The sequence below is a fragment of the Daphnia carinata genome, chromosome 1 (assembly GCF_022539665.2).
Source record: "Daphnia carinata strain CSIRO-1 chromosome 1, CSIRO_AGI_Dcar_HiC_V3, whole genome shotgun sequence".
Classification (NCBI taxonomy): domain Eukaryota; kingdom Metazoa; phylum Arthropoda; class Branchiopoda; order Diplostraca; family Daphniidae; genus Daphnia; species Daphnia carinata.
This window is the reverse complement of record NC_081331.1, coordinates 12,911,331-12,936,402: the sequence shown is the minus strand read 5'-3', so window position 1 is coordinate 12,936,402 and position 25,072 is coordinate 12,911,331. Positions and strand designations below refer to the sequence as shown.

Sequence of the window (25,072 nt, the reverse complement as noted above, 5' to 3'; positions counted from 1 at the left end):
CTTAACAATGTTGTCATTTTCAGGAGTAGCCAATCTATTTTATAGGTGTAGACTGTAGATTGTTGGGCTTAGAATAGCATTCCCGCCAAATGTCTGTCAACCAAATCTTAGCGACTATTTTCTTGGTGAATATTCTTTTGTGTTCCAATACCCACCACTGAAGGATTTCTTCCTCTCTTAGGTGCATCTAGTTAATAATCCTCCAAACAAACATAAACAAATTTACCCTTGATGTACACCTATGTTTTTATTTAGCCTTATTTTTACCCGTCTACGTTATTATCTATCCAGACAACTAGCAGCAAATATTTTTTTGTGGTGTAAAAAGCCAAAATCTAATCCAAAAATGGAACAAAATCAACAAGTCTAAAGCATTCCAGATAACAACGTTGTCTTTGCTATAAGATGACGAAGGTAAACAGTGTGTGCTTTCCCCAACAACCCGTCACAGGACGTACAATAACACAAGATAAGAAAAATAAATAAAAACAACAAAAAAATTTATCCGGTCTTCGTTTGGATCGCTTCGTAATACCTGTTTTATTATTTAATGTAATACTTTTTTGCTGATAATGATATCATAAAACGATGTTGTTTTTGGTGGATGCGAGGCAGAACTCAGCTAGTCTAACTTGCTGGTCTAGTTGTTGTTTTTACGGGGGAAAGTCCCAGTTGTGAACGATTTTCTGAGTCACCCTTAGTGGTGTATAGTGTTAGGGAAAATGGTATCGAACATGGTGAAGACTGGCATCGTAGCCGCTGTGGGTGTCACTGTCATCGTGCTCTCAGCAACTTTGGGCTGGATTCTCGTTCCCAATATTGTTACTTCGGTATATTTTTGTTCCGCCTATTGCGCATTGAATAAAGACTTTGAATCAATTCTTGTAGGAGGCAATTATAACAGAAGACAATGAAGCTATTTATGGAGCTTGGAGGAGTCCCCCTGTTCCGTTCTTCATCCAATTCTTTCTATTCAACTGTACGAATTGTCAACTTGAAGGACCCGGAGACAGTAGCGTCGTTTTAGAATTACAACAACTGGGACCGTTCACCTTTAGGTATAATACCTGATTGAATAACGATCAGTGGTAACATTCAACTAACATTTTTCAACTTTCAGCGAAAAACGAGTGAAATTCAATATCACAGAAAAAGACGGGTTGCTTACTTACCTCGAAGAAGAAAGTTATTATTACGAACCAATGGGAGTTGAAACATCATTGGACGAATCCATCATTACAGTCAACCCAGTTTATTTCGTACGTAATTTTTTACCTCAAAAATTCGACTTTTATTTAATGCCGCAATGCAATCAAATTATTTTATTCACAAAGACGTTAGCTTCGCTGATAACTGATCTCGCACCACCTGAGTCAGTAGATACTCTTTCGACAGCAATGCATCGCTTGTTGAATGATGTTGGAGAGCATCCGTTTATGAAGCGCAAAATTCGCGAAATTCTTTTCGAAGGATGGAGTCTTCAACCTTACATTGAAATCCTCGTTATGCTGAGTGATTTGGCAGGAATCCCGCTACCACCAGTATAAGAATTATTCAGAAATTTCCGTTAAGAAAAAATGATGTTAAAACAGAATTTTGTTTTTCAAGTTGCCAGAAGACCCTCGTTTCGGATATTTTTACGGGGTAAGATTATATTTTTTCTAAAATTTTAAATAAGAATTTTATTTATTTATTTTGTGAATTTGTTTGCTCATCGTTGCATTAGGTAAACGGTACGGATGGGGGAGAGTTTAAAATTGAATCCGGCGCCAATGGACTCGACAAGTTAGGACTCATCAGATCATGGAAAGGGGAAAAAAATCTGAGTTACTGGGATGACCAATACTGCGATATGATCAACGGTAATACTATCATTATTTTCAGAAATTTAAAAATGTTGTTTTGAAACAAAATTTCTTGTTCTTAATATTCGTTTAAGGCACTGACGGGGCCATTTACCCACCCCTTGTAGATGTCAATGAAAGGATTTACATTTTTGTTACGGATCTATGTCGGTACGCTTTGATTCTTAATGATTCAAAATGTGAATATTATTACTAAACAGCTTTGCATTAAAGTAATAATAACGGTTTTCTATAGGTCGATATACACTACGTACGAGAGGGACGTCGAGACTGTGGGAATTACTGCCAATCGATTTACTGTGCCACCAGAAGTTTTTGATGACAAAAATCCCGATAATTTCTGTTACTGTAGAGATCATAGCACAAACCCCGAACTTTGTTTTAGCGCTGGACTTCTCGATTTGCGGCCGTGCCAATTTGGTAAGTTTACTAAATATTTGTTTGCATAATTATTATGGGAACCCTAAATGTTCGAAATGGTTGTAATTGAACGTAAAATTCTTGTAGGTGCACCGGTAGTGCTGTCCTCACCTCATTTTTATTTAGGCGATGAGAAATATTCTAATGCTTTTAAGGGATTAAAGCCCGTTAAAGAATGGCATGAAACCAACATAGATCTTGAACCGGTAAGCTGATTTGATTGCTTCAGTAATTAAAGAGGAGACTTTCGGACGTCTGTAATTTTTCTCGTTCACAATGTAGCTGACAGCTGTTCCAGTTTTTATCTCCGAGCGTATTCAAATTAATATCGACGTACGACGATATGGCGTTCCTCCGAGGCTTTTAGATATTAATAATACGGTTTTCCCTGTATTTTGGATTAACGAGGTATGAAATACGCAAACCATTTCACGCTTTCCTGTATTTCAATGTAATGCCTGTTGATTTTTGCTATTATCAAGACTGCTGTACTGGACCAACCTAGTGCTGATGACGTCACATTGGCCGTTAACGTGATTAATGGGCTCAACATAAGTCGATGGTGCTTCCTGGCCGCTGGAATTGCTTTAGTTATAGCGAGCATCGTCATGCTCGTTATCTTCTATCCAGTACGGGTTCTCCTTTAAATAAGTTGCTGAAGAGTTCGCGTCATGAATTTTTAATATACTGCTCTTTATGATACCTAATCATTGTTTTTTTTTATTCTATTTACACCTTCAGAAATAGGATCTCTAAGACGATCAGGAGGATGTAACACTGTCTTGTGACAGTAACTAAAGATGGTCATTATCAATTCATTATACGGCACCAGGGAAGGTATTTTCGTGAACATCTTGTACGTGATTTTTGGCCAAAAAGAAATATAAATCATTGCAATATACCACAAATAACTTATTTTCCTTTTCATGAACTGTAATGTTATTTAAATTTTTCGTATAGTTTTCCTTTAAACAGTTAGCACTTTTTCTGTCAAACAGATAATTGCTTTTGACGTCTATTTTTAGCCAGCGTTTTTGTTTTGAAGGCGATATGTTGCTATGAAGCATAGATACTTTTATCAACAATGTCTGCAAAATACCCAATATTTAAATCAGACGTATTTGTATTGACGACCAAGGTATAAAGAGCACAAGGTATTGTAGATGGTATCAGGGACAAATGATGACATTATCGCTCTGCCTAGTAACACTATAATCAATCATTTTTATTCCTTATCCACTTTACTATTCAAATTTCTAGTCTTGCGATTCGAACTGTCTAATGCACAACTGGTTTTGACAGGGGTTTTTCCACACAAGTAGGCAGAACTGTCTGAGGGCATCTGGAGCGCAGTTTTGTTTTCGAATTGCAAACGATTTTCTATTGCCTATTTACATAGACGCGAAAATGGTGTCAGGTATAGTGAAAACGGGCATTGTCGCCGCTGTGGGTGTCGTTGTCATCGTACTGTCATCAACTTTGGGCTGGATTCTTGTTCCAGATATCGCCACTTCGGTATTTCCACCCTAAATAGTTCCGTGGTTGTATTTGTGTGTCTATAAAATTCAAGGTAAATATTGTTGATTTTATTCATGCGATTCCTTTTGATTCACGCCCACAGGAAGCAATTATTACGGCAGATAATGAAGCCGTTTTCGCCGCTTGGTCGAGTCCTCCTGTTCCCGTCTACATCGAATTTTTCCTGTTTAACTGCACCAACTGCGAAGACCCTACCGATCCAGATGTCGTCCTACATCTTGATCAATTGGGACCGTTTTCGTTTACGTAATTTAGCATGGCATTAGTCTATTTAAGCTTTTGAATAGCATTTACCATATGCATCCTATTCTTTTAGTGAAGGTCGCATAAAATACGGAGTTATCGAAGAAAATGGCCTGTTGACTTACAGAGAAAACATCACTTACTTTCACACACCTGGTGTTGGCGAGCTAGGGTTAGACGTGCATGTCGTCACAGTTAACCCTGTCTATTTTGTAAGTAATTCTTAATTCAGTAAAAAATTTACCTCAATAATAAACGCCATTTAATCTCTACGTTACATACCTGAAACATTTTAACGTATTCCATTTTGGTTCTTAGACATTGGCTTCGCTAATTTCTGATCTGCCATCGGCAAACCTCGCTGCTCAACTTTCTACCATAATGCATAACAAATTGGATGAGGTAGATGAACAACCATTTATGACGCGAACAGTGCGCGAAATGCTTTTTGAAGGATGGAGCTTGCAACCTTACATAGACATATTGGAATCGTTTCAAAACGAAACTGACATTGAACTTCCACCGCTACCGGAAGATCCGAGATTCGGTTTTTTCTACGGGGTATTATTATAGGAATAAATGAATACATATTTAGCTCCTCTAAATGTCGCTTGAAATTGAAGCGAAACGGAACCAATTTGGGAGAGTTTACAATTGAGTCGGGAGCGAACGGACTCGACCAATTAGGGTTTATCAGATCATGGAACGGAAAAGAAAGTGTGGATTACTGGAACGACACCTACTGCAACATGATTAACGGTACAATTGATCCGGCTACATCGACCATGTCAATAACAATTATATCCCCTTCTAGGTACTGACGGAGCCATTTATCCGCCTTTAGTGGATACGAGCGAAAAAGTCTACATTTTCACCCCAGATCTTTGCCGGTAATGTTTCGTTATCATCGCCAAACTTTCATTCATCCAGAAAACCGCAATTTCGGTGTAACGTTACAGGTCGGTGTACGCCACATACGAGAGAGATGTTACAACTGAGGGGATTATTGGCAAGCGATTCACGGTGCCTGAGGTCGTGTTCAACACTTATGATCCGGAAAATCTCTGTTACTGTCCCGATTATAAAATAGATCCCGACCTTTGCTTTAGTATTGGCATCTTAGATATGCGGCCTTGCCTTTTCGGTTAGTCACAAATTCATGTTCTATTGGGAAATTTAAATCTTTTAAATTTATTGCGCTCAGGAGCTCCGGTTTTGCTGTCAACTCCTCACTTTTTCATGGCCGATGAGAAATACGTCAAAGCTTTCACTGGATTAGCACCAAACAAGGAGTGGCACGAGACCCACTTTGATTTAGAACCTGTAACCGCATATATAAATGTAACAAACAATTTCAGTAAACTAACGTATGGGTGTACAGTTATTAGGTGTGCCCATTTTCGCTTCGAAAAGGCTTCAACTCAACGTAGATGTCCGAAAATACAAAGTACCTCCTCGGTTATTAAACATCACGGATACTGTTTTCCCTATCCTTTGGATTAATGAGGTAAATAAACACATCGCGTTTGAATCTAAAAAGTACCACATACTTCAATCGTGTGGTTTAGACTGCTAAACTGGACCAAGCGAGCGCCCAAGACGTCAACAAGGCAGTTAACGTGATTGACGCACTAAATATAAGTCGGTGGTGCTTCCTGGGTGCTGGAATCGCTTTAGTTATAGCTGGCTTCGTTATGCTCGTTATTTATTTTCCGGTAAGCTCTAGAATTCATTGTAGACTTAGGTATATGATAATGAATTTCCTTATTATTTAGCGATAGGACGGTAAATGTGGCAATCTGGGAACGCAACACGAAGAACAGTACATAAATTTAAAGAACCAGAAATCGTGTAGTTTGATGGACATGATGAAATACGATGAACAGTTGAAAACATTGTCTCACTTACTTAAGTTGTCACAGAAAAGTATTTTTCTTAAAACATAACTTTGAAATATAACGAGCAACAACAATCACTCCAAACATGACAAAGCGAAAATGGTCCACCATTGTACTTTGTGTTACGGCTGCAGTTATCAGCCTCCCAACGGGCTATCTAATATTATCAGTCTACTAAACATATAATTGCAGCCTTGTGTTTGTGCTGTTGACACGTAATTTCATTAGGGCATTCACGGACGTTCCTCGAACCAACATGCCACGGTTTTTTCAAGGCCCTCGTTGCAAAAATAATTGCCGGCTCGATGGCAAGGTAGTTGTTGTTACAGGTGCAAATACTGGCATTGGCAAAGAGACTGCTCGTGAGCTAAGCAAAAGAGGTAAGCATAAAATTTTTATCCATCGTGATTGTTTAGATAAATAACGATTTAATCCTTTCATTATACAAATCAAACAAACACAGGAGCTGAAGTGGTGATCGCTTGCCGTGACTTGAAGAAGGCTAACGAAGCCGCAGATGACATTACAAAGGAGACTGGGAATGCGGTGACTACCTTGAAATTGGATTTGGCTTCTATGAAATCTATTCGATCAGCAGCAGAAGAATTGAAAGCACGTCATCCTGAAATTCACATACTCATCAACAATGCCGGTTTGCCCGTTATCCGTGTAAAAATCATTCTATCGTTGCTAAATGGTTTCAGTTTATTTAAGGAATCATGACATGCCCTCAATGGAAAACGGACGATGGTTTTGAAATGCAATTTGGAGTCAATCATTTGGGATCTTTCCTGTGGACGCTTTTACTATTGAACAACATCAAACGGGCTTCACCTTCTCGAATTATCAATCTATCATCTGTCGCGCATACAAGTTCGTTCTTTTCCCCGTTCTTATGTGGAAAATTGGGCACGCTAATTCGATGTAAATTTTAAATTGCAGGAGGAAAAATGTATTTCGACGATTTAATGTTGCAGAAAAATTACACTCCGATACGGTCTTATTGTCAAAGCAAGTTAGCCAATATCCTATTTACGAAAGAGCTCGCAAGACGATTAGAAGGTAATTCATCATTTTAATTCAATTGTACAAAAGGATTGCCTATGAAAATAGTTATTGCGCTTTCTCTTTTAAAAAGGAACTGGAGTCTCCGTCTTTGCCGTACATCCGGGAGCTGTCCAAACGGAATTGGCACGACACATCAACGAATCGATGAATGCTTGCGTGGATGGCACTCTCCACTTCTTCAGTCGTTTCGTTTTTAAAACGCCAGAGATGGGAGCCCAAACTAGTGTTTATTGCGCCGCGGAGGAATCTTTAACTGAACTCAGCGGACATTATTTTAGGTATGGCCTATTTAGATCCAAGACAGGTGTGCCAATAAAGCCTTCAATGTTTTCTTTTTCCTTTTGCAGTGACTGCGCCAAAACGAAACCAGCAAGTCAAGCCAATGATAAAGAAGCAGCTGTACGCCTTTGGAAAATGAGCGAAGAACTCGTTGGTTTCACTTGGGAACAGTCTAATCAATAAGAAAATTTAATCTAGTTAATTTTGAATTATCTGGTTTGTTAATAGCTATACAATCAACAGTTTAAAAATCAAAAGTCTTTCCCTTTTTCTTTTCAGGGCACTTTAGTTTATTGCCAAGCTCGTCCGTAAATGAAACCAGGCTAGCGGTTACATTACTGCATTAACTAAGATAATAACGTTTACCGATGATATCCGCTAGGTCCATTCGGTATTACATGGTCATAGTTTACGCTTTGGTGATTCAAGTGAATTTTCATTTTGAATTGCTATGTGTTAACAATTTAAGGGTTCCTATCGATAATGTCCTAAACGAGTTAAAACGTAATCATTCATCTAGCTTTAATTTCCTTCAAAAGGAATTCAAAGCAATCGTTGCAGGGCATTTTATTCCTTGAAAAGGATTTTCAATCATCATCTTATTAAAACCAATTGTATGAACTTATTCTTACCACTCGACTGAAGGCCATAAATTCAGACTAAAGACGGTCGAGTTTCTGAAGCTTTCCCGCGTGCGTCATTTACACAAACAATTTGTCAAAACTTTCACCAGGTCTATTGCGATAACAGCTAATGTTTGGTCGCTTTTCGCTTGGCTCATTCATCGGCCGCTCGCCGAAATATCGTGACGACAAGAGCGCAAAAGAAGAGACACGAGCCTTTAAAAAAGAGTTATAGCTATTTTTTATTGCATTCTACCATACCGACCTCAAAATTTGATGAACCGTTCCAATGATTTAATTTTATGGCAATAGCATCAAACACATGGACTTTTCTATTTCAGTTCCAGAGATGCACGTATGGTTTACAGGTTCAAACGCAGTTGTTTTAAATAGCGTTATTTTAGGTAATCATTTATTTTATTTGAAAATGATGTACTCACTGATTACCACATGCTTTTTTTTCAAACAACTGTAAAACTGTTCTATCTTATCTTAAAGCTCGTGTTATTATCTTAATTCGTTTGCCCGCATTCTTGATCATAGAGACATTCTTTTTTCGGCTAGCAAACCCAGCCGGCAAAATGTTTGAATAACTCACGAATAAAATAAAATTGGTTATTTTCTTTGGGGGCACTGTTCAGCAAGTTTTAATTCGACCAAAGTAATTTCGAGTTAAATTTCGTGTTTCGTTAATGCGGGTCTTGTACGGTTATGAGGGGCCAATGCGGAATTACAACAACCCGAATTTGTACTATCACTCATCGTTTTGCAATCTTCTCTCATTTTATAGCTGCTGTATTAAAAAATTTATCTGCCATCACCGTGAAACTGCTTCGCACTGAAAATATCATCACCTACAACCAGCGTCCTACATTCGCGTGCACTTTCTCGAGGATCTGCCCGTTGTGTATTTTATTCGTCAATAGCGCCATTTGCCTGCAAGAGTATGTGGGACGACGACATCATCTTTGACAATTAAAAGTTTTAAAACCACTTCTACTGGTCCAATTTTCTCTGGGAGAAAACGAGCTGTTCAATCTGGAACCTATAATCGTGATTGGGTCATTCCGAATTTCTTTATCGTGATGTCTAGCACATCAACATTTTTCCATTTATGCTCCGTGACTATGCGCAATTCTTGTAGAATTGTTGTAGGATTAGAAGAAACATAGTAACCTAATTCTATCAATACGATTATTTGAATTGCGCTACATAGGCCTGTTGACCGATATGTGAGACTTTGTGATTTCACGCTCAAATGCCACATGCATTTCTTTCTCACATTTACCACTGTCAAGCAGCGTGAAAGGTTCAAATGCAGCGGAACAAACATAAACGTTAACATGGACAAAGCTAAACTATGATAACATAAGGCCGTTTTTTTGTTTACCAATTTCATTAAATTGAAAAAATCTCGTGAATTTTGGCCTGTTTTTTTTTCGTGTGTCTGAACTTGCTGTGAAAGAAAATGAATAGCCTATAAATAGAAAAAAAGAGCTTTTCTTAGCAAGAGAAGGCCGGCGACAGTAGATTGACTGTGAATCCGGAATGTACGCACCCACCGCCGTGACCGTGCCGCCTAGCCATTCAAAATGCTCTGCGGTTCGGTTAGAGTTCCTCTTGTTCGCTATCTAGCGGTTTTAATTTTTTAATCGCCAATTATCGCGGCCAACGGGAATTTCCACGCGTAAATTGTTTTGTCATCGAATTCTTTAGTTTAAAACTCGTAAGAGAACTTCTAAATGAAACAACAGATACAAAATGCGAATCGCTTGCAAATAGAGGCTGAGAAAGTTGGGTCTCCAAGACGTTTGAAGAGTTATTTACTAGTATTTTAATAGCACTGCCACCAGATGGTATTTTATAGAGCTGTTTCTTGGCCCAAAATAAGTCTTTTATTTCACTTATCTGTCACAATTTGTCCCTCTTTTTCACCTGCCTTTCTTGTGGGTCTTCGACCTTCGTTCTCCTTATTTTAGATTTTCTAGCCGGACAAAAATTTAAGAAACAGTTATTCATGCAAGACATGGTGACAAAAGAAATCTAATTCGTCTCAACTAATACCATAGTTTTTGATAGTTTATCAATGGCTGATTTTTCTTGCGGACTCAGCGTTCGCTGCACGCAACATTCCGCTAGTTACAAAAACCCTTTGAGCATTTATCTTCTAGTCGCCTGTGTTCCGCTTGGATGTCTTTTAAAACAATCAAACACCATGGGGCTTGGCACCCTTTGACTAAAACAAAAACTAGAAAACAAAAAACAGTTTTCATATTAGGCGGACACAATGACCCCTTAAACCCCATCTTGGTATCAACCCACTCTTTGTTTTATTAGGGCCAAAGGACTAGAAATCTGGATAAATAGATGTAATTTTCCCGGAAAAGAAGCTAGGCATTCCGATTAGGATTATACACGTTCCGGTTTTCACAAAGTAAATTATTATTTATACAGGCAATCAAATTATTAGTATATTTGTATAGACAATGAGCGCTGATTTGCAGACACGCAATTAAACTCTCAACGGGGGTTTGGACTACTTCTCTTGTCAATCATTAGATAGTATAATACGAAATAAAACAGCACGAGCCGACATTAAGTTTCTTCTATATTACGAGGGACGCACGGTGGAAGAATTAGGTTTACGTGATTTCCATTCTTGTGTAACGGTTCTTCTTACCTGTCTACATATAATCAGTTGCGGCGACACGTTCCTGGGAGAAATCTGTGAGAAAACAGACTACCACTATTCCACGTTCAAGAACAACAAAAGTTTGACAAAAAATAGGGGAAATACCTATTATACAAGTGATGCGTCGTAAAAATTGACGGAGCTCTGTGATTATATCATTGAATTATGCTGTAATTTTTTTTTTCAAGATGGAATCGTATTGCATTAAAACGGATCTTTTCAGTTGGCAATAAGTTAATATTAGTATTACTTTAAATAAAGAAAGCGAGTGCAAAGTGTTGCGATCAATCGTCCGTCAAGTGATAACCAAAAATAAAATTGTGGCCGCAGCGTTAAGCTTTCCGCCCTACATAAGATGAAAGCAAGTCGATTCATCCTAAGTTGGAGAGTTTCTCGCGAAGCCACAGAATCCTTTTGTATACCTGTTTAAACATTGTGTACAACAACACCCGGCTTCCTTTGTTTTTTTTTTATCAACACATTGTTGTGTGGCCGCGGATGTGGTGATAAAAAAAATAGCACGCGAGGAACTCAGAGCTCATCTGTATATCGTCCATATGGAAGCCCTCCAAAAACGGACTGGTCCGTAATATATGGGATAGCACGTAATTCAATGCTTTTTACGGCTAGTCATTCTTCACAGAAAAACGCAATCATGACACGTCAAATCTAGCTAGTATTATTTTTCAAAGAGAAATTCACACACATCTGAAAAGCCGTACCGTCTTAACGGAGCACCCACTGTTTCCCAACAATCTGCGCTAATGACTTGGAGCAAGAGGAAAAAAATTGGGTGGCTCACGCAAGGGTCAAACAGGAGGGCTCTACGTAATGCAAGGTTGGCGGTGAGACAGTACACGTCTACAATGCACATGAATGAAAAAAGGTGAATCCGTTCGTACTCTAGTCGCATTAGCGCAATTTCTCTTTCCAGGTGCGGTAGATCTAGGCCTCGTAATTAACCATTAGCACGCATGCGTCTACTTGTTTACTCGCTTTTGTCATCGCAATCCCAAAGAAAATGAGGTCAAGAATTTTCCAGTTCAGTGTAAGCAACATCTAAAGTTCGAGTGAATAGAAGCCAAAGTTGACGTACGGCACTCAATGATGTGATGTGTGTACCTCCGTGATTCACGCTCTGTTAAGTGCAAATCATTCTAAGCTATTCACATTTTTCTCCTCTTAAACATCCTATTTGGAAGATTTTGCCTCGTCATTCCGACCGATGTTCACGCCAGCATTGGTTAGCGGAAATAATAATTGGCATTGTCATAACCATTATAGAGTCAAAAGAGAACGTGACGGAACATTAATAACGAGAGTATATGTATTGATTGTATAACAAAATAAAAATAGACTAACAATTGACATACGTATCTATACCAGTAGCGACCAGCGCTATATTATGACACACTCGTACAAAGAGAATTGGACCAACATAAAAAAATATCCAATTCATCGGCTTCGTTTTTTTTTTCTAGTTTGCACTCTTCTAGAAATCCTCTATTTGAAGTTCTTCCGATGAGGAAAGTGAACGGTCTTCTTGCTCTTTCATTTCCAATAGATAAGTGCCCGGTGCTTGCCACCGCTTGGTCGATGCACCACCCGTCCGTTCTAGTGCGTTCAACTCTTCGTCCAGTGCGGGCACAACGCAGCACGAGCCGAAGTAGAAACGGTCGCCGCACACACCCAGTGCCGTTCCGTTTATGCGGTGACAATCCATCGTGAACATACACACGCCTGACTGGTTGGTGATCTTGTTGAGACAAATTAATGGCCGAATGGCAAGTGGACCGACTGACATGTGCACCGGAGAGACATCGATTAAATGACGTTTCAATTCTCGTATTTACTTGGAATGAAATTATAATAGAAGAAAAGATAAATACCGAGTGGAACGGACGAGACATGGACGTAAGCACAGGCCAACACAAGGAGAAGACTTGGTCGTGACAACATCTTATCGTAGTGGAAGCTTGAGGACAACTGATCATCGAGTGGCACCGTTGCGGCCCAATATAAGCGTCTGACGACTCGATGGCTATCGCTGCAGGGAGAGGCAATACAAGTGGAAGAATAGAGCGAATGAGGGTGACGGAAGAGAAAAGAGGAGGAGAAAGGGAGACTAGTATATAAAAAAATGATTATGATGAGTGGGTGCGTGGTGGTTAAGACGAATCCATGCGGATTTCTTTTTTTTTGCGGTGCTGTAGGTGAGAGGGCTGATGAATAAAGAAATAATTCTCATAAGAGTGAATACGTAAAAGAGATGGTAGAAATATTTAAAAGAAAACGGCGAGTGGTGAACGATTGAGACGCTTGGATGGAATGACCATATTGTAGGTCAACTGGTTCCGGGCGACCAGCAAAGCGTGCGAGTCGTAGGCGAGAAGAGAGTTAAAGACGAGACCTTAACGTAACCATCAAGGACAGAATGGGAACCGATTATTCGCTTCTTCTTTCCTTTTTTTTTCAAAGAAAGAATAATAGAATTTCAAACGAAAAAGAAAAAAAAACGGAATGAATCGAGCGTCTTGTTGGGGCTGCTGTGAAATGTGGCTGTCTAGTGTTAAGTCCTTTGTTCGTTGGAATTCGGAACATCTCCCAAGACAATAATGTTAACTTCTGGTCCGATTCACATTGTAAGAAGACCCCATCACTATCACGTCATAACAAATTTCGTGAACGTTATATGCCCCGATGAATTTTGTTACACCCATTTGTTGTGGTTGAGAAGGTAAGCATAGCTTAATCGGACCGCCATCGAAAAGTAAATTGAAATCTCTTTTTTTTTTAGTAGCTAAATTGTATTTGTTCGCATTCTCATAGGGGGGACATCAAAAACATTATGCTGCACTGCTATTGAGGCAGTTACCGGACGTATCACACACATCGATTATCTAAGACAGATCGATGCTGTAAAAAGGCCAACAAAATATACAATATGATTTTTTAGTCTTTCACAAAGAAAAAAAAATGAAAAAGAAAGGACAAAAAATAAAGGAATTATGACTCATCGTCTTAGTATTTATGGTTCTATTGGCACATAGTAATATACACCAATATACCGCTTAATTTTTCGGACTAGGGAAAATGATAAATCTAAAAAAAAAAAAAAAAAAATACAATCTCACATTTTCTTTCTTTTTCTTGTAAATGAATTCCTCCAGTGCGTTTCTGAATATTATGAATTTTTAGTTTAAGTAAGACCTTTCTGAGAAGAAGGGAGGCAAAATGGGTGAAGCTATTCTAAACGGGCATTTTATGTTGTCCAATCAGCAATTCAGCCACTATAACCTCTTCTACCCGAACGACGGACGGTCAGACGCGCGGTCTTGTGGCATTTTTTGAATTTGGGATCACCGATTTTCGGCAAGCGGACGGAGGTGCAGTTTAAACGAGGATCGTTGATCTGCCGCCAGACAGATTTTAATTCGCTAGGGTTCAGGCCATGAGATGTGATAATTTTGCGATAGAGACAAGGATTTGTGGTGGGATGCTTCACAAAACTGAACAAATGACTGTTCTCCGGAATGACGTTAGCCCGTTTCGCTACAATCCCTGTTGTGTAAACGTCCTCCAAGTGGAAAAGTGGCACGTGTAGGGCATTTTCAAAAAGAATGGGTACTAACGGCCCGCTAATGACGTAACCCGTTCCGCTTACGTAATCAGGATATACTTTGGCATCATACATAAAGAGAGGTGAATACCTAAAGAGCACAAAACAGAACCAGTTAGACGAAAATGTTCTTGGAAAATAAAGACCATTGATTTTTCATACCACTTGCTACCCGCATCTTTGATAGGTATAACACGACAAAAGAGCGAGCCTACAATCATGTCCTTGCGCTGCTGAACGTCAGGTTGTGACAGGTACTGAGTCAGCGTGCGGACATTGATAAACATGTCGTCATCCGTTTTGAGGACAAAGGTCACTTGTGGGCAATGAGTTTTCACCCATTTCAACATCATCACACTCTTCAAGGTCCTGAAAGAGAGTAAACTGAATGTATTAGAGACTGACGTTGTAATTGAACAGACTTACAGATTCAAATAAGCGTCGATGAATCCTTCTTGAATTATATCCCTATGCATGTTGCTTTCGAACAACACGTCACTCTGTTTGGTGTCATTGACTGTCTGACCGAGAAGGAAAACTGTTCGGACGTCAAACGGAGCTGTTTCGTTAGGTACCACGGACATCCACGTCTTGCGTATGGCATCGCGAGCCTTAACGTTACCAACAGCTGAACAGACAACAATGAGAAGAAGAGGTTTTTGGCGATGGTCTGCTGAATTGGAGGAACAGAGGTTTTCATTGGTAATTACAGCCGTTGTGTTTTCTGGTTCAACGTATATAGCCAGGTCACGACTAGAATTGACGTTCCATGTAAAATTGGGAGCTGAAAATGTATATGATATATGTGTAATATTAGCTTATGGATTTTTATTGAAACTAACACTATTCTAAAGGTCTACAAGGAATAGGCAAGGGACTATTGCTTACCTACATCACCTATTAATCCTAATGAAGTAAAGGTTCCAACATAATACAGCAATGGAACATGCCCAAAGGAATCATTCGCAGAAGGTGGCAACCAAAATGATAAAACAAAATGCTAGCATGAGTACAAAATAGGTAAGCGAAACTGGTATGCTATAGCGTAGAAAACACAAATGGAGACAAAGCAACCTACAAATCGGTATCTATATTAAAAATAGAGTTAAAAGTTGCTCACCCTCTCTACTTTGAGTGTTATAGCTGTATGTGAGAAGAATGGGAACCCACACAACACCGCAGAGAAGAAGAAAAATTTGCAGATGTTTCATCATATCATCACCATCAATGTCTTAGTTTCCCAGGTTTACTAGTGAAAGGGTCCATATGAACATCTCCTAGCAAATAACTTTTTATTATTCCAGGATAAATCTAGGACAATTCTATTTGCACAAATAACATGACCCAAAATATGGCCCTGCCTATTATTATGACATATCTATTATTGACATGTCATGCTATCAGAAGTGGTTATAAATATAGAAATAATAGTGAACGGTTATTCTACTTACACGTTTTAATGAAGGAATGAGAAAGTGACTATATTTTACACACGCCCTACTTCGGGACTCAGATTTCTACTCGATCTACTGGCCTCTGTCACCATTTGTTTACAAGTGCTTGCTTTTAAGGCTTGTTACATGCGGCCTCACGACCTGAGTTCTGCACTGGGATTTAACGTAAATTTTCAGCCAAGTAGGGGACTTTTATTTTTAATGTTTGAAACTATAATACATTTTCTCGAATTAAAAATGACACGATGATAATCTGAGTCTGACTAGCATTGATTATTTTCTACTAATATTGGTGTCGTCTGCTTCTGTGGCGCGTTTGTATTTGGCCAGCACTCTTCTGAAATCTATATGTGCATTTTACCATGGCCTGCTCGAAAGATGAAGCCTAATTACGATTGCACCTCAAAAATAAATACGACCCCTGCCCCCATCATATCGTCATGCGGAATGTGGGATACAGCAAATAAGAAATAACCATCTGCTAACAGAAAAGAAAAATATTCTTCAATTGGATAACATCTACAATTACTAGTTAGTAGTTATACATCAAACTTATAAAAAATAATTAGTAATGTACTAAAGTGTTACAAAAATTCTGCTACACTGATATTTGCCACAAACAAGCTACTTACGTGCTGACTATGTAGCGGGAATCCACTAGACAAATGGAATTCCCGAAAATTCCGATTTTCACTTACATTTTCCGTGTTCCAGTTTTTGAATAAGGAGAAACTCAAAACCGTTTCGCAATAAGAGAGAAACTGATTTATTATGCTTATTCGGAACAACCTTTTGCCCACAACCACCCCTCCAGCTAAATGGACAGTGCACTTTTCAAACAGTGGGCTAAGTATGAGCTCTAGAGAAATTTTATCTCATAGACTAGTTACCATTTTTCCAACTCGAGAAGGCTTGTATATGTAGCTTTTGATGCAACACGAATGATTCATCATTCTCTTATGTTTCATATTGTTTACGCATGCTTAGCGGTATCTACGATTTCCTTACCTTCATTAGTAAACCAGAATGAAATCCCAATTGATGTACAAAATCCCAATTTTAGCGATAATAATAAAGATTTAAACAAAAACGTGCGTATTTTTAGCTTGTGTGCAATTTATTTTACTCAACGTAGACAAGGTCTTCAGATTGACGAGGGAAATGGTACACATCAACGGCCGGATATCCATCGTACGGGCGGAAAGAGACCGGCGACAGTGGGACTTTTGTCTGGGAGCAACATGCATTTCTATAGCTAGATTTTAATGGCGTAAGACAAACACTATGAAATCGAACAAATAACTGTATTAAAGTAAAACAACAAATAGATCCGTAAATTGTTGAACAGTGGCCTCCTTTGATTCGAGGCAGACTGGCATTTGCTTCAGTCCCAGACTACCAGCAGATTCTCACACCAAAAAATGGAAGTATTATGTACTGCCACGAAAAAAAATGGCAGGCGCTGTGCAGGTTGTGATCTTTCGGCAAAGATATACGATAAACCCCTCAAATATGAAACCCCTACAAGACTAGAAAGAAAAACGGAGATGCGCATTTGGCGCGCTAGAGAAAACAGTTAATTCGTTCTGTAATTACTTAGCTAACAACGAATACTTTTCTTTTACTGTTTTGAAATTCAGAGAAGGATTCATTTCAGGAGAGCTCTCCGATTGGAGCGTTTTGTAGCCACAGTTTGTGAAGGTAAGAGTACAGTGAATCGGATACGCTCACTTTGTATGGGGTGGGATTCAAATTTCTTTTGTGATCTTGTCTTATTGTTCCTAGTTGGTGTTGAACACGATGCCTCAGTTGCTCCATTGATGGCAGCGGTTGACAACATCGACCATTCTGCCAGTATATGTGCAGAAGTGGCTCCACTCGAGCCGGATTGACGTAGGCTCTCTTCGATTCTAGAAACGGATGACGGCATAGCACTCGATTTCCGGCTAGTGGTGGAGGTTCACCATGTTTTTGCATTAGATCTATCAAAGCGTGACCTGCCATGTTCGTGAAAACAGAAGTGAACACGTTTAACCCTCTCTTCGGCAAGCCTAAATCTGTGCACAGAAAATTCGGTTTAAATCATACCGTCTGATCCGTATAATCGATAAATGTCTTTTCGACCTGGAATGGTCACTTTCTCCAAGTCCTCAGACAATTTTATTTTGGGTTGTTTATTGATTTCAACAAGCTTGTACACACATCCCAGAGCAGGTTGTTTTTGACAAGTCACTAGAGAAAGAGAAAAACGATTACAGGAAAAAGTAGTGAAATGCTTTTTACAGTTGTAATTTACTCACCCAGATGAGTTCCAATGCCAAAACAATCAATTTGATGATGCTGATCATTTAAACTCAAGATGATAAAAGCGAACAGTATTAGTACGATTTCATTCAGTATACCGTTTGCAGCTGTTTTCGCGGGGAAAATCAAATGTTTGCCTCTTTTACGATAAGGTCCCTTCCTCTCGCTTTTGTGTTATACATATGATATGACCATGGCTGTTATTTACCTTAGGATCGTTTCTTCGTTTATATCGTTACTAGCTACGATAGATAGCTGCGCGAACCAAGGAATAGTCAGTTCCTCAGCGATTTTCCGGAAAGCGTCTCGAGCCCTGTTCGAAAGATAGGCCAAATCGCCTGAATCTAGGCGGATTCCGATGGGTCTGTAGCCAAAATCACTCAGCGCCACGGCGACAGCACAAAAGTTCAGTAGTCCACTTCTGTTTAGTGCAAGTGATAAGAACAAAATAATAACAAATTATATTTAAAAAACCAAACCAAATATCAAATGATTCAAGCAATCAAAACTAGCTAAAAAAAAAAAAAAAGAGAAGCGGTAAATCTATGATTTCAAAATTTTCACACAATCTGCTTCACGTTTACTAAAACTAGCAAAGCTGGAATTAGAAAAAGATGAAAAGATACCCAATTGAAAACGACAGAAAAAAAACATCCAAGATCAAATAGCAACGGATACAAGAAATTACTAATGACGCTTATCTACGTAACGTAAGGTTTCAATCAATGCGGATGAAATTTATAAGGGAGGGACCTGTAATGGAGACGTGGCTCCGATATATAGCGCTGACTAGGGGTTTCTCCGCTCCAACTGGCAAAAAGTGAAAGAGCATGACAAAAAAAAGGAAAGAAAAAGACAAAAAAAAAAAGACAAAGGAAAAGGAGACAAGAAGAGAAATAATGGCGCATAGTTTTGTGTTCTTTTTTCAACAGTAGAAATAAGTGTTTAAAAATAGACGCGCTATTCTGTTCATTCGCATATGTCATGGCTGCTAGTCGCGTACTTATAATACCTTAGAACTTCATATGTGTCGACAAGGGCGGTGAAACCATCGGGAAACGCCATTGCGTAGGAAATGAAAGCTGCAAGCTCTCCATCGTTGGCTTCCTGCAATAGAATGCCGAGCAAAGTAGCCAATTGGTCTCTTCTCTTTATACACGTTTCCACAAAGTCACGGCTTTCTATCAAGTCTGAGCCATTCTCATCGTACACAGCCAAATCCTTTTTTCGAAGGGATAAATAAAGAAGTGTTAGCCTATATAGGTAACGTAAATCATAAATTGGCAGTTTGCCTACGCGAGTTTTCAAATCAGCAAGAGTGGAAAATGAACTAATGTATGCATGAGCATGTGTCCCTTTAACTGGTATGTGGAAAAGTTTACCAGCTAACACATTGCTGGTACCATCAAAACCACCTATTGAATAGAAAAGATAATGAGGATAACAGCTTTAAATATTTCAGTAATGTAAAAAACAATTACCTAAATAAGCATATTTGGATGCAGAGAGCCCTCCATCAGGGCCTTGGGCTCTTCGTAAACCAAATTCAAGCAATTTAATCCTTTTGCCTGCTGCCATCCGAAATCTTGCAGCATTGGTGGCAATCAAACTGCATGCAAAGTAGGGTTAAATGGCAGGAAAAATACACACTTAATTGAATTTACCTTGAATAATTAATTAAGTTCAAGAATGTTGTTTCTAATAGTTGGACCACAATAAGTGGACCTTCCACCCGTAACAAGGGAACCCTGCAAGGAAAAAAAATCCACTATTATATGCGGATATTACTAAAAGCAGCATTCAGACAATTTTACCTGGGGAATACAACTGAACCTTCAGGAATGGCAAAGAGAGTCACATCTTCAACTGTGAGGTTCCTGAGGTATTGAAAGAACTCTTCCTCAACATAGGGAGGCAGGATCTGCTTTAGATAGACTATGTCGCTGTCACTGTAGCGAAAATTGTACAAAAATTTGATGCATTCTTCAAGACCAGCAAATATAGTGAACTCCCCGGAAAACGGGTTTTTTCTGAAAAATAAATCGAAAACGGCAGTGTCGTCGACTTTCCCCGATTTCCAGTACGCGTAAGCCATGGTAAGCTGGTACAGATCTGAAAAGAATAAAGAGGTTAAATCAAGCCAACGTGTCTAGAGTTCTAAATTTGATGCATAACAAAAAAAAATAACGAAAAAATACCGGTAAGTAATGGTTGGATAATTTCATTTTGGCGCTTGCGGCATCCTTCGACCTCCGTTGGAGTCTCCATGTTTACCTTTTAGGACATTTGAAGGTTGAATCAGTTTACGAGTTACTCGTTAGATAGAGCGAGTGTCGTTACTACGAAAAAAAATTTGAATCTTAATTCCCGGCCTAGATTGAAGGACTCAGGGCTACTTCCACTATGTTAAAATCGTTCTAAAACAAAGAAGGTTACCGGTGACAAATCCGTTAACAAATCTTCGGTTACGATCATGAATCAAATGTTAAAAGAACTAAAAAATAAACCGAACATCTGCAACTTCTAAAATGGCTTTTGACACATTATCTGAGAATTTGACAATTAAAATAAGTTGTAGAAACTAAGCTTAAGTTACCTTTGGTTAAGATGACTCGCAGTGAGAAAGTTCCTGCGTGCAGCTACAGAAACGTCAGTTGGGCTAGTGGCTGCCTTATGATATCAACCGCAAGCGTATACAAGATATTAAAGGGCGTCAACAGACAAGAGTCCAACTGGCCCAGCACGGCTATCGATCAAACATCGTGCCTGCCGCAGCTAGGCAAATCTAGGTATGCTGCCGTGTTTGCACGAGCCCAAGGAGAAAGGTAAACATCTTTTTTAAAAAACAGTGCTCAATCACGCTAGAATCGCGTGCGAAATAATCATTGAATGTTACCGAAGTATCCAACCGTCTTGGCCGTTCCTGGGAATAACTGACGTCACAGCAACTTCGGGGACTTCCTTTAGTTTGAATTAGGTTATTTTAATGAAAATTGTGTGTTTAATACGCCAAGAAATGAATTTATGAACTTTATGAAACAAATAAAAAAAAATTTCGATTATTCAACCACCGTGACTTCCCGTTTTTGTTGGCAATTGGTATCATTGCCCAGCACCGTGGCGCTGTTATGACGATTACAATCTTTTCCTCAAATAGCCGTCTGCGAAGAGCAAATTCGCCAGTACGCACCAATGGAAAAAGTAAATATCGTTGCGGATGACCTATGTCTATCCAGACGCAAAAAAGAGCAACGGACACAGTGAACTTCATTCCGGCAGCGAACCCGCTACCATGTCACGAAACATGATCACGGCATAAATGAAATTATCTGTCCTCACGCCATACTCTCGTGAGCTTCTAACGGAATTGAAAAAAAAAATACTTTGCGATATATTTACCAGGACTTGTTATTGGCATTGTCTGTTCAGCGTTTGACTGAGGAAACGTTACGTGAATTTCATTCAATGTATCTTCTCTACTCTAGAAAAAAAACAAGGAAACATGGGGAGGAGTTTTGTGTTTCCGTCCCGTTGTCCATTTGTTGTGATTGGCTGGCGGGGGGACTACCTGAAAAAGCGTTCAAACCGCCGCCGGCTGTAGTCAATCGGCGGGATGGGCTTTGGAAGACTATAATGTAGACGAAAGCGTGGATTAAAGCAATTTTTCAGTTTACGGACTTTGCTTAAAACGAGTGCGCGACAGCACGAAAGCCGGCCGGTGCAGATAGCGGGTGCGTTTAATAGCGAATACAGAGTAAAGTTACCGGAAAAAACTGTGAGGTGGAGGACGGACAGAGGCAATAAGTGGGTCGACGGGCAGACTGTGGGGGGATTCGACAGGCAGAGGTAATGAATTGTTGAACGCAAAAAAAAATATTCAAAATATAAATTTTAATTATATATTTTAATAATAAAATTTAATAATAAATAATATATTTATATCAACAAAGATTCGAACCCATAAAATCAGCATGTCAGCCGCGACCTGTGCCACAGCTCCATATTTCGTTTACACTACTTTGAACCTAAGCTCAGTATATGAATGGATGACATCCGAAGCTTAGTTTGATTTGAATGTGCGGTCCTGGGACAGTGATTATCACCCACGCTTTGTAATCTGTAGTCCCCGGGTTCAAGTCCCGCCGCCGTTTCCCTCCATTCACTCCCCCCATGTCCGCCCACCATCCCCCGATGTCATCATTCAAAATTCATCGCAAGATTCTTCATCTCATCGGATTACGCAACACTCAGCATCATCATCACTACGGATTCTACACAAAATGGATAGAACCTTCAACCTAGAAGAACTTTTACCTTCAAGAAAGAAGAGAAGAAAGAAGAGTACTATAAAGGGGCTAAATGGCACTACACAAAAAAAACAGTACACGACACAAAGACGTATACAGACGTTTCACATCGATCTGTAGTACCGTTCACTACACGTTGAAGATCGACCCACAAACGGTACAGAAGGTAGAGAAGAGGTGATCGTAGCTTGTAGGTTGTTCGTAAGTTCTCGCCATGGCCAATAGGTTCATGGATGCAGGCAGCTAATCATCGAGCTATGTGACCCTCTTCAATATCCGTAAGTTTTTGTTGGTTCTGTACTATATTGTTACTATGTTGTACTACTTGCAGGTGATATGAAAAGAGGTCCTAAGGCACTTTTGAAAGGTGGCCAGTATGTTTCTGTAGAAGACGCTATGGTTCTTTGTTCCCTTTAAATAACTGACCTTGAGTCAACCAACTCGAACGAGGAAATTGCTTATAACGTTCTTCGTGACCTTTAGAGCCGTTCGGCTTTCCAACTGCTGGTTGCTGCTCATAAACTCCACGAAGTCCAGTTCTTCACGTATTACATTGAATTGCGTTGTTTTTCTCGCGCTGTATAATTAGAAAGGCTTTTTTGACCGCGACTAAAGAAAGGCATGCATAACAGAGTCGTGGGGTTTTCTTTCGCTGCGAACACAGTTTTTCTTTATAATGTCCTCTTTCCGACTTCAAACCAAAAAGAAAAACTAATTCCTAACACCAACAGCGGCAACGGAAGATGAACAATAACCAAATTCTTCTCCGAAAATTGGCTGGTTGACCAATGTTCACATTGAACTGGTTTGGGTTGTTGCTATGGAGACCCTGTCCCCATTATAAGGGAAAGGGGAAAAGAAAGTTGAACTATATAGAGATAGAAGAGTAGAGACGTACTTTTCCTGTCTCTGTTCTCTATTCGGTCGTTACTTAAAAGTTGATGGCCTAGAACGGAAACAAAAACAGAGAACAGACGGAATGATGCAATGTATTGTCAATACCGTGGGGTAATTGGAAAAAAAATATTCAGTAAGGATGGTAACGAGATTGATGGTGTCCGTCTTCTCTATGGTGCCTTTCTTCTCGGTGATGGCCATGATCGTCAGTGTGAGACCTTTCACGTTGTGGCGCACGGTCTCCGTGATATGATCTATCCCGATTCTGGGTACGGTCATCGTATGATCTATCTCTATAATGGGGACCACGATCTTCGTATGGTCGATCTCTCATATGTCGATTGCCGTCATGGTCACGACGTGAAAACGAATCTTGAGAATTTCGATTCCACGATTGTCCACCTCTGGAATGACGGTCTCGTCCATACTGACCGTACGGTCGATGACCACCTCCTCTCTGCTGGTTGCGATTGAAATTATTACCCCACGGATCTACAATGGGCGGCTTAGATAATGGTTTATTCTTCAACTCCATGAACTCGGTGTCTTTTTCTGTGTAGCGCTCGCTAAACTCGTTCTCGCAATCTGCCAGTAAACTTTTTTGCTGATCCGTCAACTCCATATTTTACTATTTCCGAAAGATTTTTGGCACGTACGTCAAAGTCTGTGCAACTATATATTTAAAAAAATATATAAAACTCAGGTTAATTTCAGGACAAAACTAATTGTCTAAGAAGAAATAAATGTTACCAGACTCTGTTAGGACTGTGTCTCGAATCAACGCGTAAAAACCTGCTTGTGAAGGTTTGCTAGGTAAAAATCCTTTAGCTGATGATTCGTCTTCAAACATCCTATTATCAAAAAATTTGTTTAAATGAAAATGTTTGCACATTGAGTATGTAAGATAATCACCTACCAACCCAAATGACGTCCACACTGACTACAGATGCAAGGTTTCCAGCTGAATCCAGGAAACCACGTAGACTCTGACACCCACTATAAAATATGATAGAAATTTATGGAAATTTATTTAGATGTTCTAAAATGGAATAACAGTAAGAACAGAAATAAAGATGCAACCTTGCCCACTCCTTTGCAAGAAGATTTTCTCAAAGTTACTACGTCAAAGATATTGCCAGTTGGATTTCTCAATTTTTGCACTGAAACAGTTGTCACAACCTTTGTTGCATTTTTCTCCAACACAATCGTTTCATTCCTAACATTCAAACTAAATGGACTGGCAGTTTCTATAAAAGAACCCTCATCATCCTGAGATAGGCCACACATCCGACACAAGAATATGTTAGGAATTGTTTCATTTAATTGTGTAATTTGGCTATTGAAAGAAAATTTTGAATTTTCGTCGCATGTTAAACAAGGACAAAAGAATGAACAGCAACATAGGAAAATGGACAATATTTGTGACACTGTCATTACTGGGCAGTAAAATGTTGCACTGTACGTTCCTAGCTAATCTGGCTCGACAAAAAAAGGCAGGAAACGGCAAAATAAATCTTATTAGGGAGAAATCCTCCCACTTTTCTTTAAAAAGAAGACTCAGAAACTTTACCTGTCAAGTTGTACTAGCAAGATGAGGCTTCTAACGTGGGTTACGGTACACAAAGTTCACTTTTTGTTTACATACGAAACTATTTCTTTTTGGTTTTTCCCCTCAACGAAATGGGAAATAAACACAAAAGATTGACTGTAACAATCGAAAGCGATATCGAAATTAATTAGTTTATTGTTTTTTTGACAATGCGGCCAAGAGTGCCATAACGTATACGGAAGTAGGTCGATAGGGAGCGCCCAAACAAAGTCAGGGCAAGGCCGGTTGACCACGACGCAGTTACCTAAAGAATGT

General features: G+C 39.3%; 7 protein-coding genes and 1 long non-coding RNA gene across 11 annotated transcripts; 3 read left to right on the top strand and 5 right to left on the bottom strand.

Moving 5' to 3' along the window:
• Window positions 1–643: 643 nt before the first annotated feature.
• On the top strand, window positions 644–3,159 carry LOC130691263 (platelet glycoprotein 4-like). The gene is made up of 12 exons (XM_057514180.2): window positions 644–830; window positions 889–1,058; window positions 1,121–1,259; window positions 1,335–1,541; window positions 1,609–1,644; window positions 1,727–1,862; window positions 1,940–2,015; window positions 2,101–2,285; window positions 2,373–2,491; window positions 2,568–2,693; window positions 2,768–2,914; window positions 3,027–3,159. Exons 1-12 carry the CDS (start codon window positions 723–725, stop codon window positions 3,030–3,032), a joined length of 1,455 nt encoding a protein of 484 aa, XP_057370163.1. The 5' UTR covers window positions 644–722; the 3' UTR covers window positions 3,033–3,159.
• A 429-nt stretch (window positions 3,160–3,588) lies between these two features.
• On the top strand, window positions 3,589–5,929 carry LOC130691065 (lysosome membrane protein 2-like). Its single transcript, XM_059495416.1, has 11 exons — window positions 3,589–3,800; window positions 3,907–4,070; window positions 4,141–4,279; window positions 4,386–4,628; window positions 4,691–4,826; window positions 4,882–4,957; window positions 5,027–5,211; window positions 5,272–5,390; window positions 5,449–5,574; window positions 5,636–5,782; window positions 5,843–5,929. Exons 1-11 carry the CDS (start codon window positions 3,693–3,695, stop codon window positions 5,846–5,848), a joined length of 1,449 nt encoding a protein of 482 aa, XP_059351399.1. The 5' UTR covers window positions 3,589–3,692; the 3' UTR covers window positions 5,849–5,929.
• A 248-nt stretch (window positions 5,930–6,177) lies between these two features.
• Window positions 6,178–7,529, top strand: LOC130691282 (retinol dehydrogenase 12-like). Its single transcript, XM_057514204.2, has 6 exons — window positions 6,178–6,345; window positions 6,429–6,617; window positions 6,680–6,838; window positions 6,908–7,027; window positions 7,104–7,311; window positions 7,381–7,529. Exons 1-6 carry the CDS (start codon window positions 6,222–6,224, stop codon window positions 7,493–7,495), a joined length of 915 nt encoding a protein of 304 aa, XP_057370187.1. The 5' UTR covers window positions 6,178–6,221; the 3' UTR covers window positions 7,496–7,529.
• A 4,406-nt stretch (window positions 7,530–11,935) lies between these two features.
• Window positions 11,936–12,690, bottom strand: LOC130691309 (uncharacterized). Its single transcript, XR_009001186.1, has 2 exons — window positions 12,517–12,690; window positions 11,936–12,424 (listed from the first exon to the last, which is right to left on the bottom strand). It is a non-coding gene; the product is annotated as an uncharacterized LOC130691309 (long non-coding RNA).
• Window positions 12,691–13,412: 722 nt separating this feature from the next.
• On the bottom strand, window positions 13,413–16,350 carry LOC130691274 (beta-1,3-galactosyltransferase 1-like). 3 transcript variants are annotated; one of them, XM_059496837.1, is made up of 6 exons: window positions 16,333–16,350; window positions 15,367–15,523; window positions 15,135–15,152; window positions 14,673–15,030; window positions 14,409–14,615; window positions 13,413–14,337 (listed from the first exon to the last, which is right to left on the bottom strand). In XM_059496837.1, exons 2-6 carry the CDS (start codon window positions 15,458–15,460, stop codon window positions 13,911–13,913), a joined length of 1,104 nt encoding a protein of 367 aa, XP_059352820.1. In that variant the 5' UTR covers window positions 15,461–15,523; window positions 16,333–16,350; the 3' UTR covers window positions 13,413–13,910. The 3 variants fall into 3 exon arrangements, with proteins under 3 accessions (XP_059352820.1, XP_057370175.1, XP_057370176.1); XM_057514192.2 differs by lacking the exon at window positions 16,333–16,350 and adding an exon at window positions 15,698–15,961; XM_057514193.2 differs by lacking the exons at window positions 15,135–15,152; window positions 16,333–16,350 and adding an exon at window positions 15,698–15,960.
• Window positions 16,351–16,795: 445 nt separating this feature from the next.
• Window positions 16,796–20,287, bottom strand: LOC130691064 (nicotinate phosphoribosyltransferase-like). Of its 2 annotated transcripts, XM_057513969.2 has the most exons (11): window positions 20,203–20,287; window positions 19,819–20,116; window positions 19,669–19,752; window positions 19,486–19,613; window positions 19,301–19,419; window positions 19,017–19,225; window positions 18,758–18,814; window positions 18,213–18,425; window positions 18,001–18,053; window positions 17,789–17,932; window positions 16,796–17,697 (listed from the first exon to the last, which is right to left on the bottom strand). In XM_057513969.2, the coding sequence occupies exons 1-11, from the start codon at window positions 20,270–20,272 to the stop codon at window positions 17,354–17,356; spliced, it is 1,719 nt and encodes a 572-aa protein (XP_057369952.1). In that variant the 5' UTR covers window positions 20,273–20,287; the 3' UTR covers window positions 16,796–17,353. The 2 variants fall into 2 exon arrangements, with proteins under 2 accessions (XP_057369952.1, XP_059351228.1); XM_059495245.1 differs by lacking the exon at window positions 18,758–18,814.
• Window positions 20,288–23,338: 3,051 nt separating this feature from the next.
• Window positions 23,339–23,830, bottom strand: LOC130691063 (RNA guanine-N7 methyltransferase activating subunit-like). Its single transcript, XM_057513968.1, has one exon. The coding sequence runs from the start codon at window positions 23,828–23,830 to the stop codon at window positions 23,339–23,341; it is 492 nt and encodes a 163-aa protein (XP_057369951.1).
• LOC130691294 (uncharacterized) lies at window positions 23,692–24,772 on the bottom strand. Its single transcript, XM_057514219.2, has 4 exons — window positions 24,289–24,772; window positions 24,125–24,204; window positions 23,959–24,059; window positions 23,692–23,880 (listed from the first exon to the last, which is right to left on the bottom strand). The coding sequence occupies exons 1-4, from the start codon at window positions 24,640–24,642 to the stop codon at window positions 23,837–23,839; spliced, it is 579 nt and encodes a 192-aa protein (XP_057370202.1). The 5' UTR covers window positions 24,643–24,772; the 3' UTR covers window positions 23,692–23,836.
• Between the last annotated feature and the right edge of the window lie 300 nt (window positions 24,773–25,072).